We start from the raw sequence: 27,706 nt of genomic DNA on the forward strand, positions 1-27,706 counted from the left end.
CTCAGTCCTTACAAATAAAGCAATCAGGATTTCTATTCAGGTCTTGGGCTAACCTCCCACCTTATGTGGAAAAGCACTGGCTAGAGAATTCAGTTCTTAGTTACAGGCTAATAGACTATTGAGTGCCACTACATGAAGCTTTAAATGGTTTGGACCCTAACCCAAGCCATGCTATTCAATAAGATAGGAAACAAGGCAAATGGCACAAAGTGTAAATCCAGATGATAGTGTTAGGGAAACCGAGGCACAACTGAGACCACTGAAATAGGCATAAAAGAGAACTATAGGCCAATCTCCCTAATGAACATAAATGCAAAAATCCTCAGTAAAATACTGGCAATCAGAATGCAGCAAGTCATCAAGAAGATTATACACCATGACCAAGTGGGATTCATCCCAAGAAGGCAGGTATGGGTTCAACATACACAAATCAAGAAATGTAATATGCCATATCAACAGAGCCAAAGACAAGAATCACATGATCACTTCAATAGATGCAGAAAAATCTTTTGATAAAGTCCAACACTCATTCACGATAAGAATTGTACAGAAAATCGGAATAGATGGTCTTTACCTCAGTCTGATAAAAGCCACCTATGATAAACCAACAGCCAGTATCATATTAAATAGTCAAAAACTGAAAGCTTTCACTCTAAAATCAGGAATATGACAACAATGTCCATTATCAATGCCCCTATTCAATATAGTGTTGGAAACATTAGCCAAAGCAATTTAAAAACAGAGGGAAATAAAAGGAATAAGGATAGGAAAGGAAGAAGTTAAAGTTTCATTATTTGCAGATGACATGATACTCAACATAGAAGACCCCTAAAACTCCATTGAAAGACTTCTAGGTGTAATAACCAAATTCAGTAAGATAGCTGGATAGAAAATCAATAGTCAAAAATCAATAGCATTCCTCCACACAAACCACAAACTAACAGAGAGAGAGAAATAAGAGAAACCATATCTTTCACAATAGCATCCAAAAAAATAAAATACTTAGGAATCATCTAACAAAGGAAGTAAAAGATCTATTCAGTGAAAATGACAATACCCAGAAAAGGAATCAGAAGAGGATCTCAGAAAATGGAAAGACAGGGCTGGGAATTTAGCTCAGCAGCATAAGCACCTGCCTGGTAAGCACAAGTTAGTGAGTTCGAACCACAGTAAAAAAAAAAAAAAAAAAAAGAAAAGAAAAGAAAAAAATGAAAAGACATTTCTTGTTCATGGATAGGAACAAACATTGTGAAAATAGCCATTCTCCCAAAATTGTTATACAGATTTAATGCAATTTCAATCAAAATACTATTAACATACCTCACAGATCTTGAGAAGTCATTCCTAAAATTCATCTGGAACCAGAAGAGACCTAGAATAGCAAAGGCAATTCTAGGCAATGAAGGACAGGCAGGAGGCACCACAATCCCTAACTTGAAGTTATACTACAAAGTCACTGTGGTAAAATCAGCATGGTACTGGAATAAAAAACAGACTTGAAGATTAGAAAATAAGATCACAACTACAAAGGGGCCAAACATGTTAACAGGAAGAAAGATAGCCACTTTAATAAGTGGTGCTGGAAAAACTGGCTTCCCATATGCTGAAAACTAAAACTAGACCTATGCCTATCACCATGTTCTAAACTAAAGTTAAAATGGATCAAAGATCTAAATATTAAAACAGAAACACTAAATCTGCTGGAAAACAAAGTAGATAGAAATCTTGAAGACATAGGTGTAGGCAGAGAATTCATGAACGAAAATCAAACTGCATGGGAAATACTTCCCAGAATCAATAACTGAGATCTTGTTATTTTAAAAAGTTTTTGCAGGTCAAAGGAAATCTCCAACAGAACGAAAAGAAAACCCACAAATTGGGGGAAAAATCTCAGTCAGCTGTCCCTCAGACAAAGGACTTCTCTCTAAAAATAAAGAATTTTTAAAAATCAGACCCCTGAAATTGAAAAACCTAATCCAAAAATGAGCATCTGAGAGGAATACATACTTCTCAGCTGAAGATATAGAAATAATAAAAAAATTATGAAAAAATGTTTGGCGTCATTGGTCACTAGAGAAATGTAAATTAAAACTACACTAAGATTCCATCTCACTCCAGAAAGAATGGCCAGGATCAAGAAAACCACCAATAACAATAGCTGGAGAGGCTGTGAGGAAAAATGAACTTTTCTGTACTGTTGGTGGGAGTGTAGACTGTTGCAACCACCATACAAAAAAGTCTGGAGGTTCCTCAAAAAGCTGGGATTGGAAATCCCATTTGACCCAGCTAATCTACTTCTGGATATATTATCAGAAGAATTGAAAACATCCTACCACGGTGATATATGTACACCCATGTTTATAAAAGTGCAAGTTGTAATAGCCAACTCTTGGAAACAAGGCAAATGTCCATCAATTGAGGAATGGATAAAAAGACGTAGTATTTTTATTCAATGGAGTACTACTCATCTACAAATAAGGATCACATTGAGGCTTTTATAAGTAAATGGATGCGATTTGAGACAACAGTCATACGTGAAATAAATCAAACTCACCTGTGTACATCTTGTATTGTCTCCCTAGTGTAAGAAACTGAAAGAGTAAATAAGATACAAAATCTTGAATAAATATTGTGAAAGAATAAGAAACAGCTCAAAAAGTAACTCAGATAGTGAAAAGGAGAAAAAAAGGAAGGGAAAAGAACACAGATATCAATTTGTATATGTACACTTAAGATAGCTAAGATGATTGAACCACTAGTTCCAATAGTTCATGGAACAAAGCAGCTAACAGTAATAGGATTAGATCAATTTTGCATGTTTATATCTGATAATCTGAGTAACTCTTTGAAGATAGCTATGCAAAATAACTTTAGTTATATTCCTACGACCTTGTTTTGAAATTCTATATTGTTACTGTTTTGGGCTTTTCATTCTATGTATTTGTCTCTTTTGCTTCTTGTTTTTCTTGTATTTTGTTTTGTTTTATTTTTTCCCCTCTAATACAGAAAGGATACATGTACATGTATAGGTTTATACATGCCTAGATCTTTTCCTAAAGAGTTTACAAGAATTGATTTTATTATGTGTGATGATATCAACAACTACTTAGAAAAAATGAGTCATTATGGTAGGCATTGATGATTTCCTATCATCTTGTTTGAAGTCCAACAATGCTTTTATTCTTTTTTTATTGGTTTTAGTCTATTTTCTACTATTTGATTTCAATTTGTGTGAAGGGGTAGTCAGCTATTTTAAGGAGAACAAGAGACATTATGGTAGCCATTGTTGATTTTCCTATTGTCTGGTTTTAAAGGCCTTAATGCTTTCATTCTTTTGTTTTGATGGGTTTTATATTATTCTGTTTTGTTTGAATCCACTGTGTGTGAATATATGGACAACTATTTCAAAGAAAACAGGAGACATTATGGTAACCACTGTTGATTTCATGTTGTGTTGTAATCATGTGTTGTTTGCGTTGTCTTGTTCTGATCTGCTTTGTTCTGTTTTGATTTGGTTTTCTAGCAATTTGTAATAGCTAGATCTTGGAAACAAGTCAAATGCCCATCGACTGGGGAGTAAATAAAAAGATGTGGCATTTTTATACAATAGAATACTACTCAGTCATGAAGAATGGTAAACTGGAGGCTTTTATAGGTAAATGGATACAACTAGAAACTTTACTCATAAGTAAAATAAATCACACTTGCCTGTTTAAACACCATATCATCTTACTATTGTAAGAAACGGAAAGAGTAAATAAGATCAAAAAGTTATAATAGATATAATAAAAGGGAAAGAAATTTCTCAAGCAGAAATCATATTGCTTGATCTATTATGCATGTCTGTATCTGGTAATCTGAGCAATTATTTTGAAGATAAAAATAATGCAATATAACAACCATTGTTAAATTCCTATCATCTTTCTTTGAAATCCTTTATCACTATTGTTTTGTTGTTGTCATTTTGTCATTTTCCCTTGTTGATGTTGTTTTCTGTTGTTTGCTTTACAGTTTTCATGTTTTTTCTTTTTAAAAATAAACAAATAAATAACAAAAATTGCCACTCGGGGCTGGGAATTTAGTGGTGCAGCACCTGCCTGGTAAGTGTGAGGTCTTGAGTTCGATTCCCAGTACCAAAAAAAAAAAAAAAAAAAACCCTGCCATTCTGTTTCAGTGTCAACACATACACCATAGTTGTATAGAAACTGTAGGCTTATTCTATTCCAACAGACCTGACCTGATAGATCAACCATTAACACACCTGTATTGGGAACTTCTCGCCAACAGTAATGGCTTTATGGAACACAGGTGCTAATGTACACCACGACAGTGATTAACCTGGTGATATAAATGTAACCATGTCTTATACACTTAAACATACATGCAGTTGTATCATTTAGAGAACTTTCTTTTCCTCTCTTTTGTACAATGACAATTACACATTTTGGGTTTTGTTACTCCCACAGTTCTTATTACTGTTTTGGAAGGGAGTAGAACCAAATGTGACATAACAGAACAGAGTCAATCAAATCAAAAGGGTGGACATAATAGATAATGTAAAAGCATAATACAAGGTGATCAATAATGGTTACCATAATGCCTCCCGCTATCTCTAATAGAATTGCCTATATCATCAGTTATAATAAAATTGAACAAAACAGTAAAGAACAAAACCGACAAAACCAAAACATTGGAGACATTGTAGGTCTTCAAAAGTAGATAAAAGTCAAATGATATCACTGAGTTTTATTGGATCATTGAACAGAACTGTTTGCAGTCTCACTGTTGGAATGTCCACTTTACAAGCTTTAACTTTGTGACTTGAACAATTATTTCTAGGATGACAATATGTAGTCCATTAACTAGTGATTTCCTACTGTTTATTTTTTTCTGTAAATCTGTATAACTTGTACCCTTTCTCTGCTTTTTTTTCTCCTTAAATAAAATTTTAAAAAAAGAAAGAAAAAAAATGTAACCATGTCATTAGGCTTGTCAGCACAGAAGGCAAATTCATAGCAATGAGAAGGGAGCTACAACTGGCTTCCAGGAAGAAGATAACATCTACATGGATTCCAGGTAAACATTTCTGGTTGTTCATGCTTATGGTGCCATATGGAGACTGTAGAGGTGAGTAACTACCAATAATAAAGACATTAAACACCTTGTAGAAATTTTGATCTTGCTGGCAGGGGTTTCATTGCCTTTAACTGGAGCTACAAGGTACTGTCCAGGGCACCAAATACTCATGTGACTGGAGGAAGCCACTTTGCCAATGAGGCTGCAAAGCAAGCAGCTAAGAGTATTGAGACAATGGGGCCTGTAATCTCTCACACAGATTATCTATTTTACAAAGAGTGAGTCCAAGAATAGGGACATGCCAACAAAGAATAAAGTTAATATGCAAGAATTAAATCCACAGGGCACTGCGCTCTTGCCTGAAGCATATGCTTAGCATGAAAGTAACCACTATTAAAGAGAGATGTTTTGATCAGCTTTTGAACAGTGATAGTTGAAGGGACTGATAGTTGCAAAAAATTACCCAGAGCATCACTAAAGACTTGTCATATGCACAAAAATATAAAAATTTCCAAAACAAATGAGAGAACAATATAAGAAGATTCATCCTTTTAAGGACTTTACTCAAATGTCTGAAGTTTCTGGAAATCTTTCTCAGGATGGAAACATACATTACCCATCAGGGAAGGGACAACAGAAGTGGTCACAATCATATTAAAAGAGATAATTCCCTGTTTAAGTTTGACCCAGAGTGACAATTAGCTTGTTTTCATTTTGAAGTGATCAAAATTTTCACAAAGACTTGTCAGAAAGCTAGCCTCACCAAGGTAAGACTCTACCTCCAGCCCTGCTCCATGTTAGGGTAGCTGCTTTATCTGGGCTGAAATTAAACCCGCTTGAAATTTGATCCTGTAATCTTTTCTAGGCAATTTGCAGTCCAGATTTCCACTAGAAGAATCTCTGAACTCATTAATTTCCTGGGACCAAGTACAGCTCAAGATCTCGCGAGCAAGGACCATGAGCACAAGGAGGCTAGTTTTTATGACTCTTTTGCATCAAACAGATGAGTAACTCTGAGCCCTCAATACATAACAGTATACTTTCTATCTGCTTATTTGGCTATCCTTACATATGGAAAGATAACACTGTAGTCTGGATTTAAAACTGCCAGAACTATGAGACAGCGGTTTGGGGGACCATTCCCCCAGGAAACCTCAAGTATCTGCTCCATCTGACTGACTTAATTCAAATCAAGATATTATTCAGGTCAAACAAGAAGAAAAAGAAAATGTATTTGATATCTTTGGGTGTGGATAAAAAAAATTCCAAGAGACTTTTTTGCAAACATTTTGTATTTACTTACAATATAATATAAACCATCTAAATATAGATATTTATAAACTATGATCTTTAAATATAAATTTTGGTCTTTGTATTCTGATTCCTATTACTGTCATGAAGGTATTGTGGAGGAGATGGAGTTTTAACTTTATAAAGAAGACTGCTTCACAAACATGGGCGGTCTTCTAGATTTAGGGTATAATATGGAAGAAAATAAGTACCGTAGCTGAGACAGGGAAGTTAGATGAAGGGGTCTGGTGTTTAGACTTACTTTTCTAATAATGTGTATGGAAGAAATACAGGAAAGAAAACAGATTTTGGATGACAGATTGGAGTAAGCTAAAAACTATAGGTAGATAATGTAGGGATAATTCAATAGAATTTCAAGAGCTAACAGCAGTAAGAAATGATTTTATATATATAAAATTATATATATATTATTTATTATTTATATATATAAACATATATATAACAGGTGATATTTGTGTCATGTTTTATTTCACCAATGAAAGTATATTCTAAGAAACAAGGTATTAATTTCATTAGCAGAATGTCTGGAGTTGATCAGATGTAAAAGATAATTGAGACAGGAGGATCATTGCAAGTTCAAGACCAGCTGGGCTACAAAGTGAGCTCAAGGCCAGCCTGAACTGCATAGCAAGACCCTGTCTCAAAAAGACAAAACAAAAAAAAAAAAGATAATTGAAGTACTCTACTGCCTTCTTGTAGCATTATTTTTAGAGCAACCTGTAACATTTAAAGAAAGACAAAAAGTGCAAGCTGATTGGGACTCTGAAAACATTCGGATGCAAAGGTCATCATCTTTTCTGTTAAGGGTTTCTGGTAAACAATTTCAGCTTTTCAAGCCTTAAGTCTCTGTTGCAACTACTCAACTCTAGCTGTTGTGGCACAAAAGCCGCCAGATACATAATCAAATGAGTGTGTCTATGATTACATAAAACTTCAGTTATGGCCACTGAAATTTGAAAATCATGTTATTTTCGCATGTTACAAAATAGCATTTTTCATTTGATTGTTCTCCAACTATTTAAAAATGTAGAAGTCAATCTTATCCCAAGAGTCACATAAAAATCAGCAAGTCTATGGGCCCTAGTTTGCCCACCCTTGTTCTAAAAGACATCTATTAGCAATGCAGAAAATAACTTAAGTCAGCCTGAAGACAGGCTCAGTACAAAGTTACTAATGAGTAGAAGGTAAGAGAAAACCAAAATGGAACTATATATTAAGGGCTTCATAAATATCCAAATCAAAGAAACATACTAATAAATGATACCAACAGTAATATCAAGGAGGCAAATGTTTATGAACTTGTGGTTGGAAACACAGCCTTAACTGGTATTTAAATTTATAACCTCCCCAATTTATGCAAATATACAAGAGAATAAGATGCAGTCATTGAATTTAAAATGTATCTCACGAGCTGGAGCCAATACAGTCGCCTACCAGGTAATACAAACATGTTGAATATCTGGTATCCAACCTCTTGAGAAAGGGCCTAAAATTTTCAGGGAACAAAAGGAGATAAAACATTCAACTAGCAGAAATGAGTACATGAAAAGACAGGAGAAGAGGAATTGAAGGGAAAAAAATAGTTTCGAGCTTAGAGATCAGCCCAAAAGATAATGTTCAGGTTTTTTGTTACTGATTTGTTTATGGTGCTGGGGACCCTCACACATGCTAGGCAGGCATGCCACTGCTGAGCTAAACTTCAGCCTGAGATTCTGTTCCTGATGGAATTTTGTGGAAATGTCATCATCTACATAGGTCTCTATGGTTTCTTTTCATTTTCTTTTTTTTTTTTCCAAGTCTACAACTGAAACACTGAATATAGTTTTAAAAGGCTTTGAAAGAAGTGGATTCAAGACACAAGTCTGTCAAACTTAACAACATTAGCCAGCACATTTTATGATGCAGAATAATAACAGTCACAGCTTTGAGTTAGTGACCTAATGGTAATTTCTAGTAGCTATAACAATAATAATCCTAGAAGTGCACATGTGAACTACAATAAAATTTGGAGATGAACCTACCAGCAGAAAGTTGATAAAGATGTGTACATTGGCCGACGTGACAATGGAACTCATTCCACAGGTGGGCCTTCAGATTTATCATGCAATTAATCAAAGATGTTTATCAACATTATTTCTCACTGAAAGCTTATTATATGCCATGCATCTAAAAGCATTAAGATATTCTAGATTAGATCTTTTAAGGCAGAGAAGGATCAGTAGTTCTCCTCAAGATGTTGGGACTACCTTTTGTATGTACTGGGATTGGAAAATGTTAATATCAATAGCAGATATTTTATTAAAAGATACTAAGTACTCTCAACACTTTCCATAGAATCTACTCTGAGTTAATCAACATCGAGTAACTTAGAACTAAATAGGGGTGTATGAGTTTACGTTTGACTATTTGTTAAAAAATCAGAGTTCACATATTGGTCATTTATGTCTCATTTACTTACCTGAGATTTTATTTTACATATATATTCCTAGTCCTCACAATAAAATAAGAGGTTATTCTGTTGATCTGTAAATTATAGAAATGCAGCTTTCAACTAAGTATAAAGTCTTTAGTGACTAGAACTGATCTAAAAAGTTAAATTGTTTCCTTGTTAGAAGTGACTTCCTGTAGCTAACTTAGAAAGTTGCATGGATACCTGATATAAAAATCCCGGGGCGGGGGCCTCTGTACCACATGAGAGACTAAATGATTTCTTGTAGACAGGAAATCATTTCCTTTCTGGGATTTTGCATTCAGTGTTTGCCATGGACCAGACTTGTATTTAACTGTATTTAATTTAGTCCTCATATACCACTTTGAGGAGTAAACCAAGATTTGAAACCAGATTCTCCTCATAGCCTTCTCTCTTTTTGACAGATGACCATTAAAACCAGAATACACAGACAGACACAGTGGTTTTGCTCTCAATGCAACTGATTTCAGAACCTTCCAACACTCTGTTTGCTTACTCCAAAGCGTGTATTGACATGACTCCAAATTTCCTCCTCCCTGGTTCCTGAATGAAACCATGTTTCTACCTAATTCAGGGCTCACAATTTTACAAGCTTAGTTTAGCTTCTTTTTCCCTGTGTAGTGAGTACTTTTCATAGTACTGGTGCTTCTGTCACTTTCCTGTTTCTGTATGTGATCATTCAAAATTTTTCCTGTTGATCTATAGTGAAAAGAGCTTACCTTTGTACCCTTTGAAATTTCATTGTGCACTTGCTTTTCCATTATGTATAAACATGTTTAATGAAAAGGGCCAGCGTCAATACCTAGAGGGTTCTAACATTTATACAATTTCATCAACAGCACATTCACATATTCTACTTTGTGTTTCTTCTGTGGAAACCTACGTGTGACAAAATATTCCTTCTAATACCATGGTAACACAATTTGGAAGAGCTTTGCTGTGAAACTTTTTAATGAATTCAAATGTCTGGGTAAATTTGTCTGGTTCTTTCCTGGTGCTTCCTTACCCTTTCTAACAGATAAAGTACGTCGTGAAAACAGGATGCCTTTTTCAACTCATTGTATGAAGTGATCTATGATCCTACAACTTTTGAGGCCCACTAATATGCAAGAGATTCACCAGTCAACAGATTCTAGGACCTCCTCAGACATTTCCAGTACAACAGCAACGACAGCAAAACTTGGGAGCAGCGAAGAGTGAATGCAATACCTTATTTCACATTTAGGCCAATCTATTCCCTTGAGTTTCTTCGGATTCTTATAAAGGATGTCATAAAGTTTCAGCAGTTTACTTATGTCCAGCACACCAAATGAGGCAGAACATTCTGTTCCTTTACCACTATTTGATCTGATACTACCTACCTCACCTCTTTGCTTCAAAAGACGTGATGACAGTGAAGATTTCTGCGTTTCAACAAAGACCAAAGCAAAGAATTCATTGAGTCTCCAGATTTCCTTTCTTCCTCGTGAGCACCATGATCATCAAGCAGCCCCATTGATTCTCCAGTTGACCTTCTGCCTTTCATGAATAAAAAAGCTTTTATTTCTGGATTGTAGTCCTTTTTGTGCTGTGTCTCAAATGCCTTTATACCCAGAATGGTTTCTTATTTACACCTGACCTGTCACACTTGGAGGTCCTCCCTTTTCCACTTAAACCATCTTTTGCCTATTTCCCCCACCCCAACTTTTGCTCCTTTTACTTTATAAAATGGATGCAAAAGTTTTTCTATGAGTTCCTAATCTTTGATATGTGACATATTTTCCTGTCTTTCTATTCATGTCTTTAAAACATTTCCAGATTTCCTACAAGTTTTAATCTTTTTAAAATATTGCTTTCAATTTTAACTTAATGCACACATTGACTTGATCATAGTTCCATTCTCTAAAACCAAGTAATAATGTGATAGGATTTATTTTTGGCTTTCATTCGCCTTCAGGAGATTGAATGCAATTGAGTTGTGAGCATTATTACAATAGTCACAGATTATTTCATGCACCAACTGTCTAGTCTTAGGTACAAATGTAGTATAATTCCATTCCTTCATTTTAAAATTTGCTCCATGAAGCAGATATTTGTGGGAGATCTTCTCTTACTGTCAAGTGCTCATGGTATGGTTTCCCTTTCTCTATTATTTGGTCTGTTTTATACTGTCTTCAGTGTGAGTTCATGATCCTTACTCCATCCAGTTTGTCTTTAGTAAGGAATTTAATGTAGGCCTAGGATGGGTTTTAGGAGGTCTGAAAAGCTCTTAAAACGCAGGAAAAATCAGATCTATACGTGTGTATATATGCTTTTCTGAGAAAGGAGTCCATACTTTCATCAGTCTCTCCAATAAACATGGTGCACAAAAACAGTTGAAGAGCCCTTAGTTCCAATAAAATATATTATTATGAAGCATGAATAGCTCATCACAGAGAATCTCTTTGCCCAGCATCCTTGTACATTTTTCTTTGTTCTTTTTATTATATATACATTGTTTTCATTGATTCTGTATATTAAATGTTATAATGCAATCATTTTTTCCATACATGATGCTTCTATAGATTTCCTAACCCACTAGGACGTTTCCACTAGTTTCAATCATTTTCTCTCAGGCTAGCAAGCCCATGAAACAAAAATGGGATGAGAATCTTTACTTGCTATTCTTTTTTATGCTCCTAAAGATTATATACCTGATAGGTAAGCAAACACCTGGGGCTCTGCTTTCTAATGAAACTGTCAGTGTTCTGTCTAGATGGATAGATCATGTTGCCATCCCCAACCTGCCATCTTCCTCAGACTCTCCACTGAATCCCCTTCTTCTTTCACTCCTCCTCCACAGCCCATCACCACAGCCCGAGCAAGGTCTGTAAATCGGGTCTCATGCTTCCTCTGCACTTATCAACTTTCTCCCAATTTTTAGGTTAAACCCTAAACTGCCACTTAACAGATTCACTACACACAGAGCTCATTTTCTGGCCCCCCACATTAATATAACACCTCAATGCACCATTATGTTTGCTGAACAAACCTCAGATTCTTTTGCAATCTACACAGTAACACTATTCTAAGTTTTGTTCCCTGGCACCCCTGCCCCCAGCTTCTTGGAACTAAGACTGAACTTAACTGATTCAACTCCTACGATGGAAACAAAACTGACATGGTAGGGGAAAACAGAGACCCGTGACCTTTTTAAGGTTTTATGCGATGCATTTTAACGAATTATCAAAAATATATATTAACATCAACTATATTTAAAAAACAAAATCTAATGTATATTCCAAATATCTATCATAAAAATGAATGTATTCATAAGATACATAATGCTCATCATTCTGCAATATTTTATAGCCTTTTTATTTGAGACAGCACACTAACATGTTGATGTTGTATCAGAGTACCCAGCTTTCTTCATCAATAGGAAAATATCCAAAAGAACTGTAGAGCTCATTAGAAATGCAATGACTCTTACTAGGATGTTTTCAGGATTAAATATCTCCTTAGACTTCCTCACAGTAGCTTTTCAAAGCTGTAAAGCTGCTAATCAGGTAACTTTCCAGTGACCCCAATGCGTGAGTTACAGCTATGGAAAACCTAGAGGTTCTCTATGAACTTAAAAAAAAGTCACCCAAAGCAATAAAGATAATAAAGACCAGGTAATATGGAACTTATGCTACAAAGATTCAATTAGGATTTGGCCATTTGCACCTAAGTATGTGTCTCTAGAAATGGTGTTTAAATTATGACTAGGTTCATGGGCCAGTCCATGGTTATGGCTATAGTGACACTGTTGCTATTCTAGGATCAACATGTTCCACACCACTCTTAGAACATGTTCCCTGCAGAGCTTCCTGACCTGCTTCCTGCTGATCCACCTCCTCCACAAGAATATATTTGATGGGCAGAGGAAAAGGAAGATTTCTCCACGACTCAGAATCCTTCTCTAATAGTGAAAAATTATGGCAGCAGTGGGTTCTATCGCCGAGGTAGACTAAGTGTAACACCTGAGAAGTTTAACAACAACAAGTGTGTTGTACTCAGGGCCTACAAGGGAAATAATTTAATACAAGACACATAATTTATAGAATTGTTCTATAATAATCACCGCAGACTCAAAAGCAAAAGAATATAGGAGCTCCTCCACACACTAGAGACCCAAAGAATCCAGCCAAGACTTGGATCCCATGGCAGGGTCCTGCATGAATCCAGCTAAAGACATATAACCTATGGCAATGTTCTCCGTGAGTCCAAATGGAGGCCTAGATTTCACAACAAAGTGTCATGCAAGTCTGTATCGAGGCTCTACACTGGGAAGACCCAAAGGTCAGCAGCGGAAACTAGAAAGTCTACACCAGCGAGGTGAAGGATCTGTGCCAGCATGCTGAAAGATCTATGCTGGAACCAGGAAGCAAAGCTCAAAGTAAGGACCAAAGCTCCCCCAAAAGAACTGCAGCCATCCTCAGCAACAGTGAGGTTCCCCTAAGCTTTTCCAATGATGAGAACAAGTTTATATCAGGAAAGCCATTTTGCAACAAGCTTCTCCAGGAGAATCAACAATACACCTTCTTCCTCTCCAGTTCTCCTTTTTATGTTGTTGGCAACGATTCTCAGGTGGGCAACCAAACACCCAGCATCATGCTGATTCAGTTCGGCGGGGTGTTACAAGTTGATCATTATTTAATCCACCATAAGGTCTGAGATCTCCAAGATGGGTGAAGAGACATCAGAGACAGCATACCCTCTGTGCTGACTATGCCACATACTTTCTGTTCCCTGTCTTGATGGATCCCCACCACAGTCCTTGAGGCAGATAATTTCATCCCTATTTTATAAGTGAAGAAACTTGGTGAAATGAAGCAATGTGACTCCAAAGCCCATAATCCAAAGCTAAACTATCTAAATATGCTGCTGTCTCTGGCAACTTCTGGGGTGTCAGCAGCTAAATTTTTTTAAAGGAGAGAAGAAAATTCAACACTAAAGGGGATTTTCGTGTACAAATCTGTTAACTACAGAAACGCAAGTTTGGACTATGGCTAAGGATAGGAATGAGATTTTTGTTTTGTTTTGTTTTCCATAATTTAGATACTGGTTTTTAAAAATAAAATTGATTTTTGGTAAAATGTCTTAAAGTTCATTGAGCTCCTGGTCAGGAACTACATAATAAATGATGTTAGAAAAAGAACTCAAGCTTCTAAGTAAATACGATGGTGTCTTTAATTACTCTAAAGAAAATAAAATTATATTTAAGCTAACAGTGCAATGTTTTTACATCAATGAGAATATTTTTCTCGGTAAAAATTAATCAAACTAAGCATTTTCAATTCTTTAGTGGTACATATCAATAAATCAAATGTCCTTCCCTATAAACAGAAGAGAAAGTACACACTGAATACACTCAAGAACACATACACACCTGCTACTTTATGACTTGCTTGATACTCTTGTTAACTGAAACAGATGAAACGCTGCATTAGATTTAGAGGGAGGAGAGTTTTGCAAAAGGCTGATTTACTTCAAGAACTAGCTATTCTCACCCTGGGCATTCAGAAAAAAAAAAAAAAAAGGATCTTCTACAGCACAGTCTTAAACCTTTTTACCCTCTTTCACAAAATGCAGACATACCTGGTTGTTAACAGGACCTTTCCTAGGGGCCTCATACATCTTTGAAAATGCATCATCTCCCTCCGGATGTGACTCTACCTGTAAATGTCCTGACTCTACCTGTAAATGTCTTTGTATTCGTCTTCATGGCTGAAACTAACTCCCTACAAGATTACATTTGGGATACTTCTTTGTAAGACAGGATCTTCTTTATAAAGGCACTCTTAAGACACTCTGAGAACTCTGGAAGGCCAGCACTTTCTCCAGCAACCAGTTTAGAGGTGGATGCTAACTTCAGGGTACAGCTCCCTTTCTGCTCTCAATAATTTCTACAGCAAGCAAACCTATATACGTTGATGTGTTCAATAGCCCAGGGTACTGTGCTGTCAGTGTGCCAGTCAGAGCAGTGGCAGCGGAGGCTGCGTGAAGGTTATATAATGGCATACTAACTCATGCAACGGGTACTTGAAGGGAAACAGAAAGACAGCGTGCAAGCAGTTCTGATTCTACCAATAAAAATCATCCCCAGGAATCCGTCCCCAGCAGTGTGAACTATAAAGAAAAGTAATATTACCTTAAACAATCAAAACGTGCAGATCAGGAGCCCTGATATTGTATCAGGAGCCCTAAAGTTGGGATGGAAATTATCTAATAATATGATCATGTTCAGGAATTCTTCTAAGTACCAACTTAAAAAAAAAAAAAAATACCATCCCATTATCAGGTTACAAGAGTGACATCTAGTGGACTCATGCTGGGATGACAAAAAAATGTTTCAAATGTACATTACTGTAGAATTTCACAGTCTAAAATGGAAATGAATCACCTGGGGATCTTGTTAAAATGCAGATTCAGTTCAGTAGAATAAAACAGACTCTGTCATTTCTAACGACCTCCCAGTGATGCTGAGGCTGGTCCCGCACGGGCCACTCACTCAGAGGTGCTGGGACTTCAAACATTTCACACCTGTGCTTACCCTCAGACACAGAAAGGGATACTCCGGAATAACTTCTAGGTTAAAAATAGGTCAAGTGAATAATTAGTGTGACCTTTTATCTTCTCCTACTCTCCCAGACCCACTCAGCATACACAGCATACCATCTCCTATCTGAGCAGAGTCCATTGTTTTTTCTAAATGCCAGAAACAGACTAAGCAAACAAGCACACTGCACAACCATATTTAACCAGGGGCACCATGTGTTCATATCCAATACAGATCCACTTTGCACTTAAAAACTTACAGATTTTCTTCTAATGTCATTATTTTATTTGCTCAAGGTAGAATTATAGGAGTAATTTGTACTGTATTTGAACTGGGTTCTCCACCACCAATTTTCCCCAAAGTAATCTGTACCTGAGTGGGAATTCACCAGGCCACTGTGTAAGTGCTAATCACACCTACTCAGAATTTCAACAAGATCTTCCCTGCCCTAATAACAGCACAGGGTATATAACTACACCCAAGTCTCACTGTGTCAGAACCCAGTCCTATGTGATTATTTTTTTTACCAAAGAGCTTTAATTTTGACACAGAGCCACCAGGTTACACTCTTGGCTGTGAAACAATGTGCTCACACCTCTACAGGGGAGCTCTGCCAGGCTGCACACAAACTCCTCCCATCAAAGCCTCCTTCTCCTCTAGAACAGGAGTCTTTTAATTGTTGTCGCCATTGTTATTGTTCTAGATCATCAATTCTAGGAGCCACAACACTGAATTTTAAGAAGGAGAGAAATCAGTCCCTCTTCTCTCATCACAAAGATGTACAAAACCCACTTTCTAGTTCGGTTGAATCCTTTTGTAAATGCTAATTGATCTGGGACAAATTCATTCTTAAGCACTTATCCTCTGTTTCAAACTAACAAACACCACCACAAAAAGTAGACCTGTTCTATTTGAAATGTTGATAGGATATTTGGAGATATGTTGTATAGGTTTCCCCCCTGATGTCCCCAACCCCAAATACTTCTTCTTAGTTCCTTAGTAACTACCCTAGTTCCTGACATAGCCTACCAACCTCAGAGAAATACCATAGAAAAAGCAGAAACTTCCGGTGTGGTGATGCACACCTGTAATCTCTGTACTCTGGGAAACTGAGGCAGGAAGATTACAAGTTCAAGCCCAACCTGGCCAACTTAGCCACTTAGCATGACCCTATCTCAAAATTTAAAAACATTAAGGATATAGCTCAGTGAAAAGACACTAGATTTCGTCACTAGTATAAAAAAAAGACCAGAAACTCTGAGTCCCACAATAGTTAAAATCACTCCAAACTCCCACATTTCTCAAGTACAGTATTATTTTCATTAAACTATAGAGCTAGATAGAACTATTTCCTTATAACTTGAGTTAATTATGATTCTAATACAATTTTGGCCTATGCAATCAAAGAATTTATTCAAAAGATATACAACCTGATCCCTAAAGGAAATTTGCTTTTAAGTCATAATTAAGGATCCCCGTGATGAGTAAACAACAGAATTGTTTATACCTCTTCAGTTACTCTTGGCAGTCCTAAATGAGAAAATATATAAAAGAAAATGTCACATAACTCTTCCTCTAAAGTGGAATGGAGATAGAAACGAACCATGTTGCATCTCATCATCTGCCTATCAAATGAAGTGGTCTCCCTGCCTCAGTCAAAATCCCAGTTACGCCCCTTATTTGTGACCTTGTACAAGTTACTAGACTTTCCATTCCTCATCTGAAAATGGAAATAGCAGCAAAATCCACCATAAGGGTTGTTGTAAATACTGAGTTAATATATATGTAAAGTACTTTACAACTGGCATTTACAGTAGTAATCATTCATGAATGTCACCTGTGCAATCCTATCAATTCTGCACACATAATGAGCATACAAGAAAAGCTGATAAAATTCTAAAGGAACTCAAAATTTATTACATTCTCTGCATTGTCTTTCATGTGCTTCTATTTTACCTCTCAGTGAAATATAAGACTGTATTTATCAACTGGAGGTAATTTGTACTTTTAAAACTCAAAGTAATTTGAAGCTATAAGTACATTTATTCTTGGGGCAATATGTTTCCCTTGAATGTCATATTACCTAAATTATCTTAAATTTCAAAATTTTGTTTTAAATCAAAGAGAACCAAGTCTTTTCTAAGGAGAAACTCACAGAGAAGCAACTATTGTGCCAGTAGCTGGCACATCTATCCTAATTTTATCTGCCTCTTGGACTGCTCAGTGACCTATTTTCTTGGTTTTTTGCAAAGTCCTCACCAGTTAATTTCGAAGTAACCAGGGCCTTCAGAAAAAAGACTTTATTTTGTTTTAGCAAGAATCTCAAATTTACCAGGATGAAGACATACTTGAGTTTTGAAGCAAATGTGCAAAAGACAGACCAGGTCATGGCTTTTAGAAAAAGAGGGGCAAGCAGATGTTCAAATAATTCCTACTTTAATTTATCAGAAAACTATCTAAATAGTCCATATTGTAAGTGCTAATTCATCCAAAAGTTTGCATAAATATGTGAAATATAATCTAATATATTTGTTATCAACTGCCCTTTTTCTCCCAGGAAGCCCTAGGTATTTTTTAAAATAAGTAAATATTATCAAAGTTCATTGGAATATTTGAATTACAAGTGTTAATAAAACTGAAACTGTTGAGTGGAGAGGAAAAGTACAAATGATCAATAAGTACATTGTCCAGCATTTCTAGTCATTTGGGAAATGCAAATCAAAACTATATTGAGATTCCATCTCACCATTGTCCGAATGGCTACCTTCAATAATACAAAAAATATTAAAATAAAAACTGAAGAAGATGCAGGGAGAGGGGGTGTGGCCTTTCTACACTGCTTGTAAAAGTATAAGTCAGTGCAGCTTCTATGGAAATTAGTATGTAGCATCCTCAAAGCACTAAACATGGAATTACCATGTAACCCAGGAATATCATTTCTTGGTAAACACCCACATGTGTAAAAAGTCAGAATACCACTAGGATACCTGTATACTCATGTTTATGTCAGCACAATTCACAAGAGCTAAGATATGGAACCACTCTCTGTGCCCATCAACAGGTGAATGAGCAGAGAAAATGTGGTTTATGTATACTCCTCTGTATAGATATTGGATAGCATTATTCAATCATAAACAAGAATGGAATTATGTCACTTGCCAGAGAAAAGATGGACCTGGAGGTCTTCCTTTTAAGTGAAATAAGCCAAACTCAGAAAAATGAGTATCATGTGTTTTCCCTAATGTGTGGAATCTAAAAAAGATGCCATGTAAGTATTAAGATCATTATTAGACAAGAGAAAGGGAATCAAGGGAGTGTAGGAGAGAAATACACAGATGGATATGATCAAGGTATGTATGTATGAAAATACGACACTAAATTTCAATGTTTTGTAAAGTTAATATGCACTAACAAAAACGTATTTATAAAAATAATGTGTTTAAAATACTCCACATTTCTTTATAAAATTTAAGAAAAGTTTTCATAACTTTTTACTCTCAAAAGGATGGGTTTGTGTCTTTCATGGTGACAGGTTCCCATCTTGTGAGTTTTTCCAAGAGTACTCCTGAAAGTCATTTTTGCCATGTTGCATTTTGTCAACTACAGATTTACATTAAATCTCACATCCTTGCATGGTAGCGCACGCCTATAATCCCAGCACTCACAAGGCTGAGGCAGGAGGACCACAAGTTTGACAGGAGCCTGAACTACATCATGAGAACCCATCTCAAAAAGACAAACAAAAATTCTCAATTAACCAGATAATTCAGTAAACTAGAATCCATAGTCCCTTCAACAACTGAATGGTATCACTATGCACGATCGTCCCCTACTGTAATTTTAAGTAATTCTACATTTAGGCATTGGCTTATATTACAATTTCTGAAAAGGGTTTGAGAAGTATTAAAACATAACACACATAGAACAAGTTGCCTTCCATTTTCTCTTTTTTAAAAATTAAGCTAAAAATTCCATTAAAGTTAAAAAATTCAACTATGTATCTTTATTTACTCTGCACTTAAGCTTTCATAGGCTAAATTTCATACTCTCATAGAAACTATTATTCACAAATAGAATTATTAGTACAACTTCAGCAATAGGAGCCCTCTTACTGAGCATTCTGCAGAGTCGGGTAATGCACAAAATACTTAACACACACTCTCCCATTTCCTCCAGATCTGTCTGACTCCACAGCTCAAGCTCTCCTGCAGTACTTGCTACACTGCTTCTGAGTTTCTTGAGATCAAGGACCCAATTCTTTCTCATCTGGAGCTTTCAGGACTAAGACAGGTCTGCTCTATATGGGGTTCGATGAATTGTTTTCTTGATTTGTCAAGTCACATGAAAGCAATGAACTCAAGCCATGACAGAGGTTGCCCCAGAGTTTCCCTGGCCTCATAGCTCAGAATTCAAGTATACCTCTGTAGTGAGGCTACTTGTTACCTGTGGTAGCCTCTAGAATCATAGAAAATAGGTCATTTGTCAAAGAGATGATGGGAACAGAATTAATCTGTCTGCTAAAGAAATTTTTATAAAAACTTCTATTCATGCTGCATGAAGTACTGAAAGAACTATTTCTTTGGCTACGGTGGAAAAGTAAGTAGGTTTTGAAATCTTAAAACCATGGCTCTAATCTAGGAGAAGACTAAGGAAAGTTGCTAAATATCTCTAAGTCTCCTTTTTACCTATTTATAAAATGAAAAGAAAAAACATGGGATGTTTATATGTTATATCCCAGTCACATAGTATTGTGTTCAGTGGTAGCCAGTAGGATGATTATTACCAATGTACCAGTTAAGTTAAATAAGCAATACAATCATACGCCCATTTGAATTAAGACTTCATACTTTAGTGAGTCCCTCAATGTTACTGTGGTTAAACACACACACACACACACACACACACACACATAAGAATAGACAGATCCATGGCATTTGCATTTTGACTTTTAAAAGAAATCCTTAACATCGCTTTTTTAAAGAATTCTCAGTGTTACCTAATCTGCCAGGCCTTAACAGCACTTTGATGTTTTCGAAGGAATGATAACAAACTGCTGCATCTCCTCAAACTTGGAATTTACTGCCTGTCTGAGTCCCATCTTGTGCCAAACTAAATATACAGCATCATGTGCCTACCAGAAATAACAAAGCACAGCTTCCTGCTCTACTCCCTGGTTGAATAAACTCAAACTGAAACAAAGAAGACATTATTTAATCATCTAAGTAATTGTTTTCTTCACTCTCTTACATTAGAGGTTATTTCAGAAGAAAAATTTAGAAGAAATCAGCAAGTCATTTCACAGGCCATTTAAAGAAAAAAGTTTCCTTTGAAGGCTTTTCATTTGAATGGTTCAAGAAAGAGCATAAAAGAAGTATTCTTGTTCATGAACCCTGAGAAAGTCAAGTGCCCCCAGCTCTTGCACTCCAACCAGTCTCCTAGGGAAGCTTTCCACCAACAACCACTACCCAAAACTGCTCAGAAGAGTTTGGTAATGTAGATGGAGAGAGAAATGGAATGATGGATGGGAAAAAGGCCTTCCCTGGGGGTTAAGGAGGTTCGTGGGGTTTTGAAGGTCAAAGATAAGTCCATATGCTTTTCCAAATGCTGGATAACACAAATGATAGAGCAGATAAAGTTCAGGAACAATGTCTTTAGCCATCCAAAACGTGGGAAGGGACAATTCACCCACTTGGACAGGAGGCAATGTAGTGAATTATACGTGGTGCACATGCAGTAGTTTTGGAAATACATTTCAGAAAGGATAAAGTAGAGCCTTCTGGCTGCCTCTATTTTCAGTGATAAGAGAGAAATTATAGCTAGAATAAGGACAAATGGAGATGTGTGGAGAGAGAAGATGTGAAGTAGTAATCTCTGACACAGAAAATACACGATGTAGGTGAATGCAGTAGGATTGCTGGGTAAGGCAGGGGTCACTTGAGAGAGATGGTCACAGACAGCAGATTGGGAGGCAGATTATAGCCTAGTAGCATGTTTTCTATTCACAGCCACTGTTTAGGCACAGGCACAGAATAGGCGCAGTAGGAAGTCTAACAGCCCTGCAATTCTGCCAGCCGATAGAAAGGCAATGATGTCATATTAGTTACAATAAAATCTAGCTCTGGAACCCTAGTGATCATTGTGCAGCACCAACGTCACCTCCAGTGAGGATCTTCATCTTCACAAGACCTCTGGATGATCCATATCCACTGTGAAGTTTGAGAAATACCTGAGTAGAAGCCAAGTAAGAACAGGAAGACATTAAAAACACAAGGAGACCAGGCTTTGAAAGAGGCCTCTGTGTGGATTTCACAGTCACCGAGATTGATGGCAGGAGAAATGACTGAGTCAGAGGAGGACAAGAAATGAAACTATGGGAAATTGTCCAAGTAACAATAAATGGCCTGGAAGACGTGGAGTCCTGGTGTGACTGGGGCAAGTGAGCATGAAGAACAATGGAGTAGCTGGACAGGATAGCACGTGCCTATAATCCCAGCTAATTGGGCTACTGAGAAAGGAGAATCAGTGGGCCCTGGAGTCCAAGCCATTCTGGGTAGTAAAGCAACACCTAGTCAAGGACTAGGAGAAAAACACAAGAAGGAAAAACAGAAAAGGAAAAGCAAGAATGATGGGATTCATATTGGTAGTCTTAAGGAAAAGACATAGTTACAGTTGTATTCTCATTTTCAGGACTGATCTCGTAGGCAATTTGTCCTGATGAAGAGAGCAACACTACCAGAGGGAGCTGTGGTTGTACAGAGCACGTGAAACTGTGGGCTCTATGCTGCATGGGGGTTGAAATGGTTTCATCAGGAACAGAATTTGGAGGTTTTCTATACACCCAACACATTGGCACGCACCTTGGGAAGAGGTTCTCTTTAAACAAAACAAAAGTAACTTCTTAATCTCTCAGGAGTGGAAAACTTACCCAAAGGTGTATGTTTGCACTAGAGGACATATTAACTACGTAAGACTACATAACTACATATTAGCTACATAAGACTGTTCTGTTCCACTTGTTCTTGAAACGAATATTTCTTCAAAATATTCAGTGTAGTCTCCTGTTCTCAAAGTGTATTTGTGAAGGGTTCCTCTACCACATTACACAGTTAGAAGTCCAGATGGGTAACAAGCAAATGTAGACTCCTAGGAAGATGAAAATTTTGAGAAAAGAGTTTTGAAATTAGGGGGATTATCATGTGGCCACTTATCTAAAGGGTAGTAGCTTCATTGATAACTACATTACATAATAAAATATATTTTATAAGGATCTGCTACCTGATTTGTCAATATACAATTCTCTTGTCTGAAAAAACCTTCTAGTCTTTATAAATACAATTATTAAAAGTCAACGTGTAAAAATATTAATATGAACATTATGTAATTATTACTGTCTAGGCCAAGGGTTTCTTGAGGGCAGGGTCCATCAGTAATGGGAATAAAAGGAGTATTGAAATGGGGTGTGGAGGCACATGCCAACAACCCTAGCACTGTGGGAGACTGAGGCAGGAGGACTAAGGGTTTGAGCCTCATTTTTGCAAATCAGAGGATCAAAATGAAATAAAAAGACTGGGAATTTAGCTCAGTACAAAAGCACTGGTTTCAATTTCAGTACTACACAAAAAAAAGAAAGAAAGAAACTCAAATATCCTTTTTAAAACTCTAAATTCTCATAAAAACATTCACCAACATGTTCAACAAACGGTACAAATATTATCTCAATCACATCTACTTTTTTTTTAATTCGCTCATTTTTAAAAAGTTGAGAGGAAAGAAGTATCAATGGGTAATCAGTCTGAGAAGTTAAAAATTGTGTTTGAAAAGTAATACACAACCAATGATCACTATTTTCAGAAATTTACATTTCATGCATTTGAGGTTCATGATCTTCAGACAGGGTTGAACGACTGGAGAAAGTAAGCAGAGCACCTTAACTAACTCCCGAGACCACTGGCATCTTCCAGGATAGACAGCCCGAATTTCAGACATCCCAAACTAGACGCAAAGCTGTCAGTATTACAAAAAACTGAATTATAATTATCTTGGCATTCACCCATGAAAATATTCCCCCAAATCTACTTAAAAATTGAAAACAGACCAGGATCTCTAAGCATATCTAGGACCCATCTTGCTAGTTTCATTCAAGCTAAATTTGCATTTATTCCTTAATTATAGAGCTAAACTAGTTCTCCACTAAGAGGAAACAAATTACTTCTGGGCTCCCAAGGAAAGACTCTAGTAATCTCTTCTTATAGCTAAGAAAGCTGCAATCAACCGGGATCAAATAACCAGAGTATTCATTTAATATACTGAGATGATGATTCAACCAGGAAAAACACATTTCTATCTTTAAAGGAGAAACAGACAGACAGGCAGGCAAGCAGGTACAGACAGAGACAGAGCCGACAGAAAGAAAGAGACAGAGAGAGACAGACAGAAAGACAGAGAGAAAAGAGAAGCAGATTCCCAGGACTTATACCTTTCAAAATAAAAGACAAAGATTTTGAATTTATTTATACCTCATAGTGAAATAACTGAGAATACCTCTAAGATGCCAGGATTTTAGGTGCAGATGCTCAAAAGGAATAATGAAAGCCTACAAGAAAAAAAACCTTTTTTAAAAGTGTGTGCATGTGTATAGTTTTAGGGGATCTCACCACGTAGTTCAGGCTTGCTTTAAACCCACAATATAGTCCAGGCTGGCTGCAAACTAAGAGTGATCTTCCTGTCTCAGCCTCCCAAGTTCTGAAATTATAGGCATGCACTACCACATCTAGCTTAAAAAGACATTCTACTTTTAAATAAACAAAAAACTATAAACTGTATGCTTAAATGTAGTGAACAGCTGCCTTTGTGATGTGATTTAGAATTACACTATACCGTCTTCCAACTCAGAAATATTTTCTCCATGTGTATCAAAGACTGAAGCTCTGATTTCCTTTATATGGGATGAAATCAAAGAGATTCCAACATTGCCATTGTGACAATGCCCTTGAAAAGGATTTTCACTAACTACTGAGTAGTAAAATCCTAGTGAAAGTACTTATCTAAGTACTGAATACAAAGTATCTAGCAATACACTAATCTAGAAGCAAGTTAGATGAAGAGAATATAAAAAGGAGTTTAAGAAAGGAACCAAAACTAGAAACCACAGCACTCTCACGTCAGTGGCTGAAGGAGCTGAAAGAATTCTCAACAATGGAGCAGGAAGCCAGAGTTGGAGTCCAACCTAGGTATCAGATTTCTTATCCTAAAACTAAGGTTGAATTCTAATCAGCTAAAAAATGCAAGAACTTTTATGAAAGGTGGTAGGTTTGTCTAGAAGTCCAGGCTCAACTACAAGGAGTAAAAACAGTAGGGAAACAAAAGAACACTAGTGGAGAAGAAAAAAAGAGACACTAAAGAAAATGTCTCCATTACTGTAATTATGTCAAAAGATTAACTAGACATGTTGAAATGCGGTTTCCTGATACAGCCTCAGGTGTAAAAAGACCAACAACAGAAATGCGGGCAGAGGGGATCCTAGGCTGACACTGGATTACTGTTTTCTTCAAATTTAGATTTAAAAAAAAAAGGGAAAAGAAACTAGTTTTGCCTAAGGGAAATAGTGTCTTAAACTTAAAAGGATAGTCAGCAATGTTGATAGATTTCTTGGCAAATGAAAAATGCTGACTTTAATGTTTTCTGTCAAGAGTACTAACAATGAAATGACTAGAGTAAAATTCACTCCTTCATTCAGGAGATATTTATAGGGAACCCAGTCTGTGCTCCTACTGGTTTTGAGAAGGATGAGAAGACACCTCCACTCTTACAATATAGTACCGTATATACGACAACTGTGTTAATAAAGACAAAGTGATATGCTGCGGCCTAGTCTAAGCAAAAGGCAGGGGTTTGGAACAGGAGATAGATTTATTTTTATTTTTGAAAATCACAGGGGTTTTTTTTTTCATGTATTCATTCACACTAGCCCAAGTCCAGAATTTCTACGGATAAGTTTAGACACTTAATAAGGAACAGCAGCTCCTAAGCCATCTGCTTTGCTCCAAAAATGAAGATCCAGCACATGCAAACTTTCATTTCACTACTGCTCCGTGAGAATACTGTTGTCGGATGGGGAAGGTAAAATTTTATTTCATAGCTGACATACCAACAAATCATGCTTTATAAAATAGCTAAAGTCAGAACTTCATTTGGGTGGGAAAAAAAATAGCCAACCATCACATGAGCCCAAAAGTCAATCACTTTCAGCAAGTGCCTTTGATCCATTTAGGTGTCCTGTTACTAATCTTCTTCTGGTGAAGAAACATGTAAAACACAGAATTTAAAGTGAACAACAGAACCTTGTTATAACCAGACAGAGATACATTATACGATACCCTGGGGGATTTAAAAAATCATTTCCCAAACTCGAATCACACAAACCTGCACTTACAGTTACTCAAGGCAGAACTGTTGCAGTCTTACCTGGTAAGGAACAATGCTTCCATGAGCTGTGCCCCAACGTTTCCCTTCCTTTTGGCCAATAAGGTAATTGGTGGCTACCTGGGTCAAACATGCCACCTACCAGAAAAAAGAAAAGAAAAAGATAAACAGTTTGTCTCATGAACAAAACACTGTACTATGAAAGCAACTTCACTTCACATCACTGCAGAAGAAGAAACTACCCAAACGGATAAGAAGGAGTATAAACATCGGCACTGTCATCATCCCAATAAATAACAGTATGACATGATTGCATGCAATTAACTTGTAGTCAATTCGTAAATATAAATACATGCACCTTGAGCTCCTGAAAAGACCCTGTAATGCAGAGGCTGGCCAAGCAGAAAGAACCTTTGCCGAGCCTTGAACATCAAAGGGATAGTAAAATGCTACGAGGTGCCTTTCCTCTATATCTGCATCATCTATGTTCATCACAGCGACACAGACGGCCTATGCCAACCCTGAGCACATGAGCCAAAGCCAGGAGCCATATTCCTCTAAACTTCTCCTCACATAAAAAAGTCATAATAGCAAGCTTTTATTTTGTTTAAATCTGTTTAGTCCACTTTTCTGTTACTTAGATCCCAAGCTTTTGACACAGATAAGATTGTCTTTTTAAAAAATCCATTAAGCCAAAATTACTGTGCCTCTCCAACTTGGTGCTGGCCCCATATCCACATTAGTATTCTCATTCAGTTTCTGAGCACCGTGCATCTGTTGAAGGGGTCATCTAACACCCGAAGGTCAGCTTCTTATTCTTGCAGCATCTCATGGGGAGATTCTGACAAAGAACAATAGTTTCTCTCCATATAAGGACAATATGCAGATAATAACTTGTTTCCTAATAACCTGTCACAAGAAGCTTACACTTCAATGAATGCCTCCAAGGCCCAGAACCATGTAATGGAGGAAACGAAGTACGTTTCCATAGTTTGGATGTAGGGTGTGCTGGTCTCACAATGTAATCATGATATGCAAAAGTGTTTTGTTTTTTTTTTTTGTTTTTTTTTTTTTTGTCTTTTTCCTTTTTATCAGTACCAGAGATCAAACCCACGACTGCCTGCTTGCAAGGCAGGCACTTATGCCGCTGAGCTAAATCCCCAGCTACGCAAAAGTTTTTTGTCTTTGTAGATCCTCAGATGTGGCTGGGAACCTCCCAGGAACATCCCAGACTGAGATTGGCTCCTGGAACAACCTTAAGTTTGGGGTTTTTTAGGGCTTGATGCCAACTATTTTTTATCCCTCTAGCTGGCATGACAACTAGGCCTCCTACAAGAAATACTGACAGGACCCATCCTGGATGAGTCTCCTTGCTGGAACAGCTTTCTCCTTTACTTTATTCTTCTGATTTACACTCATTTCTATGTTCATTTACTGCTCTGCTGAAATTGGAACTGCCTTGTGGCAGCTGGTTCGGCTGTACTGCCCAGGTGGCAAAACTAATAAACTTTGAGTCATCCACTTCTGGACTTCCATCTGGTCTTGGGCATTTGAACCATGGAGCACTCCAGGGCTGCCTGGGGCTGCCTAGTGCTAATCACCATTTCACAGATCACTTCTGTGTCTTTCAAAATGGAAAATCAAATCAACATTTTGTAGCAAAAATGCCCTGGATAGGAAATCCAGATTCATGGTTTCCAAATTCTGTCAACCTCTAAATTGTTGAAAGACTGTGAATATATAATTTAAATTATTTGACCTTCAAATACATTTTTTATAAACTGATAGGCATTCAAGATAAACTGAAGTCTTTCAAACTTTAAAGATCAAAACTGTTACATCAAATTAAGTAATATATGAAATGA

General features: G+C 36.8%; 1 protein-coding gene across 5 annotated transcripts in view; it reads right to left on the reverse strand.

Moving 5' to 3' along the window:
• Sugct (succinyl-CoA:glutarate-CoA transferase) overlaps nucleotides 1-27,706 on the reverse strand; it is a 738,758-nt gene that overhangs the window by 536,127 nt on the left and 174,925 nt on the right. For all 5 annotated transcript variants that reach the window (XM_063233933.1, XM_063233931.1, XM_063233934.1 and 2 more), the window contains exon 9: nucleotides 25,884-25,979. In XM_063233933.1, the coding sequence (XP_063090003.1) occupies nucleotides 25,884-25,979 (96 nt within the window). The remainder of the gene's footprint in view (nucleotides 1-25,883; nucleotides 25,980-27,706) is intronic.

Source organism: Cavia porcellus, unplaced genomic scaffold (genome assembly GCF_034190915.1).
Source record: "Cavia porcellus strain 051 isolate PalLab524CR breed Dunkin Hartley unplaced genomic scaffold, mCavPor4.1 scaffold_23, whole genome shotgun sequence".
Classification (NCBI taxonomy): Eukaryota; Metazoa; Chordata; class Mammalia; order Rodentia; family Caviidae; genus Cavia; species Cavia porcellus.